General features: G+C 43.7%; 1 protein-coding gene across 1 annotated transcript in view; it reads right to left on the reverse strand.

The window, feature by feature from the left end:
* elp4 (elongator acetyltransferase complex subunit 4) overlaps positions 1-12,309 on the reverse strand; it is a 50,917-nt gene that overhangs the window by 22,895 nt on the left and 15,713 nt on the right. The window contains exons 8-9 of the mRNA XM_076110223.1: positions 8,713-8,821; positions 6,265-6,371 (exon numbers count right to left, since the gene is read on the reverse strand). Coding sequence (XP_075966338.1) covers positions 6,265-6,371; positions 8,713-8,821 — 216 coding nt within the window. The remainder of the gene's footprint in view (positions 1-6,264; positions 6,372-8,712; positions 8,822-12,309) is intronic.

Raw genomic sequence — 12,309 nt, forward strand, 5'->3', positions numbered from 1 at the left:
ACACTTACACGTACCCTATAGTACCACAAGACCCCATGGATGTGGGGTGGCATGCAAGTTACAGCCTCTTTTCCTTCCTCTCTCTAATGGGAGCTGAATACAACTAGGGCTACTTTAATCAGGTCTGAGTCCAATGTGGCCAGTCTAGTCTGATGGGGGCTGAGCGGTGCATGGACCATGTTAAGGGTTCACTGCTCACTGATGAAACGGCTTCACTTCCAGGGCGAGCTCAGGCAGACCACACTCTTACTCAATCTGGCAGGAGGAGCACATATGCCCTGTTTTGTTTTCCTTTAGTACTCCACGTTTTGTAAGAAACGTTTCGGCATTGTGTTGATATAGTATAGTGGGCAGCACATTTGGCAAAGCCCCAGATATTCTCTTGTTGCACTTTGACTAGACTACAGCAAACACAACTGCTACTACTTTTCCCTGGGCATTTGAGGATTAAAAAAAATAAATCATTGACGACTGATTCAGCCAGTCTCCTTAGAATGATTTTTGAACCTTGACCGTGTCAAGACAAGCACATCCTCTATACATTTGAGCCCTTATGCCACTGACAAATTTGCATTTCCAGCCATACAACTCAGTGGAACCGTTAGAAGATTTGGCATTAAGTGAAGTTTGTTTTTCTCAATCAATAGATTTAACAAATACCAATATTTATGAATTTCATGGGCCAGTGCAGCAAAGCTGAATCACTTGCAGGTCCCATCAAGCAGGTACCCGCAACAAACAAACAAACAAACACAAAAAACATGCACATGTTTTCACCCCCCACACACACCCAAAGTCTCAGCACAGAGACCTTACAAGCTGGGCCTTTTCAAACACACATGCACATTTGCAGAATAGATAAAATCCCCGTTAAATAATAAATGCAAATCTGGTGTATGTTGTGAATATTGTTCGGCTGAAGGGTCGGATCGCGTGCCACTGACTGGCCTCCGTCTCTCTCTTTCTCATACACGCACAAAACCATAAGCACACCTCATTCCAAATTGCAACAGAGGCTGGTGTGCACCAAGGGAGGAAGCATAAATTATTCAATTGAAATATTATTCCAAAAGATCCATTCCCATCTGATCGTGATTCCCAAGGCAGGCGTCCAAATCACTGGCAGATGTATGAAAAACATAAGGATTTTTTTGCATTCTACTAATAGGTTCAGGACATCCAATAAGCCTGTTGTTTGCATTTAGTTTACTCAATCTGCAAATATTCATTGTGATCCGCTAATGGAAGTAAATATTAAATGACCCAGTTCGGTTTTTCAGAGTTCAGAGTTTCTTCTCTACACGAGTTCTTTTCAACATTGACTTTTCTCTGATCTTTAGTACCGAGCATTATTTAAGACTTGGGGAAGCAGATATACGACCAGGCATGAAATACAAACAAACATATAAGCAAATACACAAACAGGCCCTGAGGACTGGGTCTCTGTCTAATTCATTCTGCATTGCACAATTCTTTCTTTCCCTCCCTTTTTCTTTCTCTCTCAATAAGACGGTTTGGTGCCTCTGAGGAAAAGCCCTCATTTTAATTAGACCTGACCTGAGAATCACTTAACTGCTCCTCTCCGTTTATGCCTCCCCCCCCTCCTCTCCAAGCCTTCGCTCTGTTCCTCGCATAGGTCCATTAACACCCTTCCCTCGGCACCCACAGGCTTCAACAGGGAGCAGACACAGGCGTTGTCTTAAAGACGTTTTGAGGACATGCCAAGAAACATTAACCTACTCTATACACCTCCCTCGGACTCTTTCAGTTCGGCTTCCTCTTCTCTTTAAGTCTTCTCCTAACTCAGCACCATCATCCTCTTCATCCCCCTTTTCTGCTCCCTCATTGCTTCCACTCAGCTTAAAACTATACTCAGCTGGCTAATGTCATGTTCATGTCATGTGGGATGGAAGGTCATCGGATAATCTGAGATGTTTGTATGACCGTAGAGTTTGTCTTCTGAAAGTTAAAAATGCAGTACATTGTCAACCTAGCACCGTATCCATTAAATTAGCATTTATTTACCTTTAACGCCGGACTTTGGCTGACATGACGCATCTGCGTTTGTTTGCTATTTTGGATGTTAAGACCAAAGCCTGCATTAAAATAGACCGGGGGCTGTGTTGGCGGGCATGTGCTGTTTCAGGTTGTGGTGAGATGATGACATAAAATTCATAAAAAGTCCAATCTAGAAGATGACTTTCAAGGCCTATCAGATGCCAAAACACTGCACAGCAGTTTCTAATACTCTGAGACAGGTTTTTACGACACACAATGGCAATTATTTTGTCTTTTATTGCGGCGATTAACAAAATAACACTATTACTACGGAGAATTACAAGAATCTACAATAATCAATGTGACTAAACAAGATTTTGGGTAGGAATCTGGCCTCGGACCATCCTCACGCGTTATCCTCCTCCTCTTTCTTTTACTGACTCTCTCCGATTATTACTTAAAAATGACAACATAAAAAAAAAACATTAATATAAAATTGAAAGTTCAAAGTTTAGCTTGTAGCAAATACCTGCACACAGCCTACATAGCCATCCAAGTGACAGAGCCAGTCGGGGACACCTCTAAATAGCCTGACTAGGAGAAGACTAATTTGACACAAATCCCCGTCTTATACTGTATTTGACCCTGTGACCTGCCTCTGGCACCCCAGAACCCCACGGGCACATAGCCTGTCAGTTTAAAGGGTCAAACAAAGGTAAGGAAAATGTAATTGCGTACCATCTACATTCTTCAGAGCTTCATCCTCAAAGCATCTTGCATTGTGAAAGTATAGTGAAAGAAGCCTGTGACGGCTGAATATGAGTGAGACAATTCTGACACACATTGCGTGTCACCTTCGTGCATGCGTTTCTCAATAAGTATGTGCTTGTGTCATTGCATGAATGTCAATATGTGTGTGGGGCTAGGCAATGTTTGAGTATGTGTTAATCTGGTCTAAACACCTAACACTCCCCTACCTGCTCAGACAGGGCCATGGGTTAATTCTGGCTTCAGGCGTCATGGCTAATAACTGCTCATCAACCGCAGTTTGAACTCTTGGAGACGTCAAACGTTTTCACGGTAACCTTATCACGGAACCAAGAGAACCTCGATGATGGTGCTGAGTGCGGGGCTGCGAATTAATGTAGGCTACTAAGACCTAATACATTAGGAAAAATAAATTATTAATTATAACCGAACACAAAAACATGTCTCTATTGACAAAACCTGTACTCTGTGTGCTGGAGTCCCTGAGGCGCTGGGTGATAGACGTGTGAGTCAACCAACAGTTAGGAAATTAGTTACCAGCATGACTCCATGCACAGTTGGGGTGACATGTATCTGCCTGACCCAACTGGTGAGAAGCTAGCGCTGTCAATAACTGTCATACACCTACACATACTAATCCAGATGAAACAGAGTGAGGAGGAATTCGCTGCCTTTAAAAATGTAGAAAAGGAGTCAAAAGTTGAAGGAAATGTATAGTAGCAGGAGCAGTGATCTACCATTACTGCGATAGACGTGTGGAAGAAAACAGACTGTGAGCACAAAACTTGGGAAGAGAATGCTGTAATATGTGGCCCCAGGCAGAGGAGTCCTGTAGCTTGAGTAAATGAGGTGATTAGCAGGGGTGGTGTGAGCTGTCACACATCAGACACTGGGCTTAGAATCCAATCACCATCCCATGTGTCAATCAGTGGCCCACCGAGGCAGTTGATCAACAGGTCAAACAAAGTATACGATGAGCCACATAGTCAGAGCACAGCGCCAGTCCTGCATGCAAAGATATACACACAGGTATACTGATATTAACCAACCTCTGCAACGAGGGACGCAGAGCCAACATGCACTCATGCCTTTGTGACATCTCTATCTAAGGTGATGTACACGTTAATGACAGCCAATCAAAGTGCCAGAGAATCCAACACTAGAACACAAAAGCGTATTACAATGTGTGTTTTGATTGATTTGATGCATGACTGGTGACGATACAATGTTCTCTGGGAAATTCCCTGACACATGCAAATGCGTGATGGCCAAGGATTGTGATTGACATTTCATATTAGATGCGTTCTTGTGTCAACAATCGCAGCCATTTTAGAATTTTGATCCCTCTTTGGATATCGCTCTTTTAACACTATGTGTATTAAGGGCAATACAAGAGTATGGCTACCATTCAACAAGAAAAAAACTCCAATAAAGCTCCTTAAACAAGGAAGGCAGACAAAGCGTGGACTTTACAATGTGCTGCTGGGATATATGACACAGTATCCAGGCCCCACAGAGCTACAGGGATGCTCTAGGCCTCTGCCCCCTGGCCTGCCCAATACAGAGGCCTAATTAAAAGACCATTGAGGATAACCACCTTGACTTTTACGGACCATATAAATCTATGCTGGAGTGGCCTATTCAGGGGGTCAGAGAAAGGAGGGGGAGCAGGCTAATGCAGACAGGAGAAAGGGTGAGAAGGATGGTGAAGGCTGGCAGAAAAAGAGAAGGGGTTGACCATAGGATGTGGAGAAGATTTGGGTGGGAGGGTGGGGAGGGGGGGGCATTCCTCTCCTCCCCCTCACCTCCTGCCTGAGACAATAGGACTCACTAACAGCCAAGGACCAGAGGGTGTGATAAGGTAATGATAATGTAATGAGGACCAATCATGAGCCTGAGCTAAGAGGAGGGCCCCTTAATTTGTCTCCCGAGTGGTAGTTCACCGACAGATTGATTGCTCTGAGTGAGAGTGATGATGTGACACATGCAAAATGGATGCGTCTCTGACAGGAAGAGAAAGAGAATGAGAAATCATGGATCAAAATTAGTGAAGAAATGGAAAGGCCATACAATCCTGTGCTGTGTTTATGCCCTATACTCCATACCGGCAGAGCGAACATAGCTACCCAAATTGACAGTTCACAAATACAGGGAACTGAGCAGAACAGCCAGCAAGTTGAGGTGCTGAGTGACCCGTATTAAACTGTGTGGAAAATGTGAAATGGCGCTACTTGCGGACCCTCTCAAGCCTGGGATTTTCCGAGGCATATTTGAAACAATGTGCGAGGGCAACTCACAGCTCCGGAGGCACTATGATGCGAGGCCAGTTTTCAAAGGATCCTCTAGCATGATTCAGAACAAGCTGCTGAACTGCATGTACCAGGTGTATAGGGAGTAAGTTGCTGTGCAAGTAGCTGAGACATTCTTTGTTGCTGTGCACATACCAGCTGGTACATATTGCCAAACAGTACGGTGAGAAAAGGTTTTTAGAGATTGTGGAAGTTAGGGATGAAACTATTGCTGTAAGCCTGTCTAACACCATCAAAAGTGCAGTGGAGACACTCAAGTTAGGGGACAATTTGATTGCATGAACATATGAACGTGTCACCATGATGAGCGGGAACGTCCGAAGCATACAGACCTTGATGAAGGAAACCTATCCAAATGGCCATTTTGAGCACTGCTATGCACACCAGCTCAATCTCACTCTGTCAGGAGTGTTGAGGGTGTCTATTTTGTACCTAAGCACCTTCGCCGCCTTCTTCTCAGAGGTCTCCAAAACGAGTTTCAGCCCTCACAGAGGCAACATGAAGGCCATCAGCTGTCATTGATGCAGCTGGAGTCAGCAGTGCTCTTGTTCAGTTCAAAGGGAATATACAAGACTGCAAATATGACACAGCAAATCGAAAGATTGGCCACGTCATCTCAAGCATTATGTAAAAGTGTGTAATTTTCTGATCATGCATCTGTCCAGAGAAGTCCATGTCCATGCATTAATATATTGACCAATGATTACTTCATACTCCTTCAGTTTATACAAACGTTAACTATACCTTTAACTTAAACTCCCCCAGTATTTTTCATTGCATAATCATGAATACAGAAAGAGATTTCTCTCACTCTGTTGCCTCTGGAGTAAGTGTGGGACCAACAGTCAATAGCTCCACCTTTGATTTTGACACCCAATAGTAGAAACAGGCTGGCAGAACTAATGTGAGAGACTTCTCATGATCATCAGCACTTAATTTCAGCACCGCTACGAACATGATGAATGGGAACAAATGTAATGGGTTTCTCAATAAAGAATTACTAATCTAAATTCAGCTCTTGTTTTAGGATAATGGTTGCATGGCAAGTTACAAAAACACATTAGAGGTACAAAATTGGGCCAACAAAATAAAACAAAAAAATCAGATTCTGACAAGAGGGCAGAACCCTTAACAGTATGTTTTGTTTATAAAGACATTCTGGCTATGCTGAGTAACCTTAACAACTTACCTCAATACTGAACTGTTTTCTCTTGAGCTTAAAGGCCAGGTCCTTGTGGTCGGGGAGTTTACTCGCTAGACAGTTCAGGTGAGGTACTTGGCGTACATGCAGCAGACCTGTAGAGGACAGTGACAGCAGATTAGACTGGGCTGAACAGTGCATAAAACCTGGAGTAAAGGTACAAGATATTCCAGTGTGCATATCCAAAATGTACATGTTTTATATTAAACTGTGCCTGAGACAAAGTTGGGTGCTTCATTTTGTAAAGTGTAAAAGTACAAGTGAGGATCAGGGTTATTTATTTCTCCGTCCAAAGTTTTCTTACGCAGGTTTCATACATGGGGGATTCACTTGATACTTTACACATGACAGGCAATATCTCATATGACTGCTAAAAAGAATCCTAATATTTGTACATTTCAAATAACTTTTGTGACATCTGAAGGGAGCCGTGTTTCTCTTCTTGATACCTACAAAAAAGTTGTTTAATTTTACATTTTTTCATTTAAAACAAGTGTGACAGTCAGGATCTTAAAATTATGTTTTCCAGAATCCACCTGCTGATTCTAAATTGCTAGAATCTGACGGTTTAGAAAATGTTGGGCAAAAATCAATGTTACTTTTTCCATATTTGATTTGAAGTGAACTGTGCTTGTGTACTTTAGTGAATTGATTGAATGTAGTAGGACAGACATTGACAAACGGTGTTTGTCAGACTCCTACATCAGCATCATAGTTAGAGTAAGTGAACACTGCTGACCAGAAACCAGAAACATGGTGGCATTGCAGTGACATAAAAATGTATCACTAGTGTAAGACAAAACCACCAAAAAACAAACTACTTATCAGATATCTACAAACATTTCAATGTCGCCATTCCTACTCTCATCTTTTTTCTCTACAGGCCGGAGCATGGCTGTACTGTAGAGGGAAATTTGCCAATTAAAGGACACATTAGAGCAATGAGGGACAGACAGCGAACATACAAGCTAGGGATTCCTGCAACGGATAGAGGGAAGCTGTGGAAAATTATTTTACCCTTTGTTTCTCTTTTCCTGTCACCACAAAGTTTCATTTTCCGGAAAGTACTGTAGAAGTGGGTATGGCTAAATGAGCGTGAGAGAGAGAAGAAGAGATCGAGGGAGTAATGGAGAAAGGGAGACAGACAGAGAAAGTGGGGGATGGTGGGTTCTCTCCTCTGTGCACTTGGGTGATTTCCTCTTGCCTGATTTGCAGTGACAGGCTTCCCAGCATGCTTTGAGCAGCCCTGAACTGCTGCCGCAAACACGCACGCACACGCATCCGCATGCACTCTCACACTCGCACCAGATGCGTTTGCACTCATGAACACACATCAAAACAATCATGCACATAAATGTATTTCATAACCCAACCATAATTTCTCTGGCTGGTTAAACAGATGGCAAATACATTCTCGAACAAGAAATTCAAATAGTATTAATTGCAAATTCCAAAGAACATTTTTGTACTAGAACAATAGTTTAAAATAATGATGCACTACAACGTGCGTATGTTGAATGGGTTTACAAGCCACCTGCCTTTACAAAGCAGAGGAATGCGATCACTATTGGATGTGTTATCTAAATAAAACATGCTGTTGGATGAAACCAAAATCTGCCATTGAATGTTTTTATTCCTCATCCCCTTCATCTGTCACAACCGGGGCTGTCTAACCTGGGGATGGGAGGGAGGGGGGAAATGAGAGGAAAAGCGCAAGAGTGAGTCGGAGAGTTCGAGAGGCACGGCTAAAAATACTCCACTCGCTTAAACTGACCTTTATGCGCGAAGAGTGCAATAAAAAAGGGGGAAGCAAACAGGAGAAAGAAGGAATGGTAAAACCTTAAAGAAAAAGTGATCGTGAGGACCGAGACGGCAGAGAAAAACGATGTTGCCCCATTTCTTTCTTTCGTTTCCATCTCTCAAATCGTCCCATACCAGTGTCCTCTTACCCTACTGAAAGCCTTGCCCTCCATTTATTAGCAGAGCATGCTGGCCATGGAGGCATTGAGTGAGGGATGGAGAGATACAGGCAGAGAGGAAGAGAGAGTGATGGTGAGAATATCGATTCCCCAGTGTTGGTCTGCTCTGCTCCAGAGCCTCAGGGGTATGGGACTGGGGATGGAGAGGGGGCGAGGCGAGAGGGAGAGAGAGGCTCTGCTGGAGGGGGGGGGGGGGGGGGGGGGGGGGGGGGGGAATGGAGGGCGTGAGGGTGCGAGGGAGAGGGGGTACAGCGTGGCAGCTGAATCCCCCCCGGCCTGTCTACTGAGGAGCACGTCTGATTGAGCAGCAGCACACTAACACGCACTGACAGCCGGGCCTGCAAGGGGGCTGCCCTGCCTCCATCCACAGCCCAGCCTTAATGCACTGCTTGTGTGTATGTGTGTGTGTTTTTGATGGAAAAGAGGCAGAAAGATACGCGAGTGTGTGTGTTCTTACCATGGTAATCTTTGTAGAGTGGGTTGGTCTCTCTCTCAGAGCCTTTGAATGATTCCAGGGCTATGGCATTGTCACATAGCCTGGTTATGCTGCCCATTAGAGCTCTGTCCTGTAGGGTCGAGAGAGGGAGGGAGAGGAGAGAGACACACAGAGAGAGAAACATGAGCAGGTAATTAAAAGCCACCTGACGAGCCATCAGTGTTGCAATTAAATTAGGTCAACATGTCCCGTGGCCAGGTCATTTCTGCCCATGGCTTAGGTGAGGGTGATGAGGTATAGAGGGGAAAGAGCCCCGATAGAGGTTACGCAGGTGATGTTGGGGCAGGCAAGTGGACATACACCTTACATTGGCATACATATACAAAAGTGACTCGGGAAAAGTCAATCGAAACACACTGAAATTATCTTTACTTCATCAAACAACAATTTTCACGAGAAAGTTCACAGTTGGTGCACATTCTCAAACCTGCACATGGCAGGGGAGGAGAGAGAGAGAGAGAGAGAGCAGCAGAGGCTTGATGGGGAGAGCTCCCCCTACTGGTTAGGTCAGTGACTTGACAACAAAGAGGACACATCAGGGGGCGAATACAGTAGATAGAAAACTGAAGAAGAAATATACAAAAGGGTGGAGGCAGAGGGTGAAGAGAAAGGAGGGGAGCGAGAGGGACGCTGGGATGGAGGGAAAGAGGGAGTGCTGCATTATTAATCCCTTTGCCTCTTGAATCATTCACATCCTTCTCTCTGTGTTGGCTGCCACCGCCTAATGCAGTTTTCATGCCTTCATGTCTTTTCCCCCACTCTTTCTTCTTCCTTTTCATTTTTGTCCTACTTTTAAAGTATGCATATCCCACCAGTCAGGACCGCCAGCACTTACAGGGTATCTGAGGTCTCTCAAATGCCTCAGTAAAGCCAACGTAAGAGTTTGGCTACGACAAAATATTCACAACACTTATGGCACAGTATGGCCAATAGTGTCAGTACGAGAGAGAGGATCTGCTGAACAATGTGTTAATTCATCTAGGCCACAATACTTATTCTGTGTTTACTGAAATACAAAGATGAGGCTCCTTGGCAAAGACTCAAAAGTTTCAAAGTCAGAGGAATTCAAAGTGTCGAAAGGGAACGGCTCAGTTCAGTGGCAGAAGGGCAGAATGACGTCAGTGAGGCATGCAAGTGCTCCACAGCTCCTTGAGTTTTAGGAGGTTACATCTTTTTTTTTTTCTTCATCTTATTTATAATTGATAAGGGACTAAAGCAAGAGTTACTTCAGTTCTGCAATGAAAGTCTATGCCGGCTCAATTAGCTCAGATTCCATCAGTGCAAATCCTCGGAACACTCTGAGCCTCAGCTGACCATCCCTGACAAGTGATAGGAAGAGCCTCACGTTCGTTTACTCTGCAGTATCTTAACTTGACCGGGTAAACCACAGTCCCTTCATGGAACTAGTTTCTGATGAACAGCTCTCTGTACTTGTGTTGGCTCGTGTGAACATGTGTGTATGGTGTGTGCAGAATCTACCCCAAATACAATACATCACTCTGAGGGAGGAAGATGCTGCTCCGTCTGCCTAAAGTCTTGGGAGAGTAGAGTCTATACATATATATGAGACTAAATAAATACACATCAATTCCAAGGCTAGAAATGGAAGGAGGACATTCTCCAAAAATGTGATTTCAACTGGGGACATGGACACAGTGTCTGCATTAAAAACAATCTAACAGATATGAGAGTTGTAGTTATTATGATGATTATATGAGATTGTAATACATTATATATGATGGGATCACATAAGCCTCAACGCCACATTGAGCTAGGGGCGTAAAGTGGGGTGGCCGATGGCCTCTTCCTACCCTCATACTTTAGCACCCTTGACTGGACCACACCCATCTTCAAACTCTATCTTCATTTTAATCTCGACTAAACACCTGTAAAGTTTTGTGACTGCATCTTGCACAGTTGTGTCGCATCGCATTGACAAAATCTGTCCACAGGCATTTGTCATGATGACACACACACACACACACACACACACACACACACACACACACACACACACACACACACACACACACACACACACACACACACACACACACACACACACACACACACACACACACACACACACACACACACACACACACAGTGAAAACAATACCAGCCACACGCTGTCACAGCTGGTAAATACTAAAAGACAGACTAAGATTGAAAAACTACTGTTGGAAATTTGCAATTAAAAGCCACTAAGTATCATTAGCTGCGTAGCTAAAAAAACATCAGCCTAATTTTCAGGAATTTAATCAAACAATTAAATCGTACGAAGTCCTGTTCAAGTTTGTTATTTTACAAATCATGAAAACTGCTCGGAAATATAACATATTCTATGATAAATGAATCATTCTATCAGTCCAAGTTTTACATATGAGAGGATTTGCTGCTTTTCTTTGTCACATGTGATAGTAAATTAAATATCTTTACGTTTTGGACTGTTGGCATCACTTCTATGACCACATAGACTTTCTGATATTTCATAAACTAAATGATTAATTAAGAAAATAATCAGCAGATCAATTGATAATGTAAATAATTATTAGTTAAAATTGAAATGTCCAAATGTGAAGGTGAATTGAATACCGATGGTACATTTCTGGGGACATTGATGGTTATTAAAAAGAACCTGCGGGTTTTGTTGCCCCACCAGAGTACTAAACAACTCCACCTGACTAAATATTTGCATAGGTCGGGACACCACTTAGCCTGAGCAGCAGGTGAGGTGTGTATGGATGCATTTTGGGAAAGACTGTGTACTTTGTGTTTGTGTGTGTTTACTGGTGGGGATGGGGATGATGGCAGGAGATGGGATGATGGAGGAGGACCAGGCTAGGACAAGCCTAATTAATGTTTCAGATGGACTGTGGCACTGGGCTGCTTTGAGGAGGCTTTCAGTGAGTTGCTCGACTTCCCAAGCTGCTTAATAATGGATAGAGAGTCCAGTGTGGTCTCGGTCAGCTAGCCCTGCTACTAGTCTAGACAGTGTTCCAAAGGCCACACTCCGTTAACTAAGCTAATTATCCAAGGAAAGGCACCGGCAGAAAGAAGCTGTGCGAACACATCGATTCATACCATACCATGCACACTCACGTTAACTTAATATGAGCAGCCTGCACACTCGCGTTAACTCAGCTGATCAATTAGAATCTTTTTTTGTGACAACAACACCAAGTGTGATTAAACTAATCATAAGGTCATTTCATTGATGCCCATCTTTAACAGCCTCTCATTACCTCCATGTTGGCTTAGTCATCTAACACCTGATTCGGTCCAAAATCTCCCCCTCTCCTCTTCTTCCCTCGCTCATTCACTTCACTCCCCAGGGTGGAGAAGGGGGACAGATTAAGGGTTTGGAGGCCAGACCAGAGAGGGACAGGCGGACTGCTCCCACCACAGCTGACATCTGCTAGTTAGCCACTCTACCTTTCTTGACTAGGCCAAGGCCGCTGTGCACTGAGCACATAGGCTTGGAGCCAGAGCATGTTGTGGCAACACAGCTGTTCAGAAAGTTAAGCATCAACCTATATCTTTGTATAAAGGATCAGA

Source organism: Anarhichas minor, unplaced genomic scaffold (genome assembly GCF_050575085.1).
Source record: "Anarhichas minor isolate MPS153535 unplaced genomic scaffold, ASM5057508v1 ptg000042l, whole genome shotgun sequence".
Lineage (NCBI taxonomy): Eukaryota > Metazoa > Chordata > Actinopteri > Perciformes > Anarhichadidae > Anarhichas > Anarhichas minor.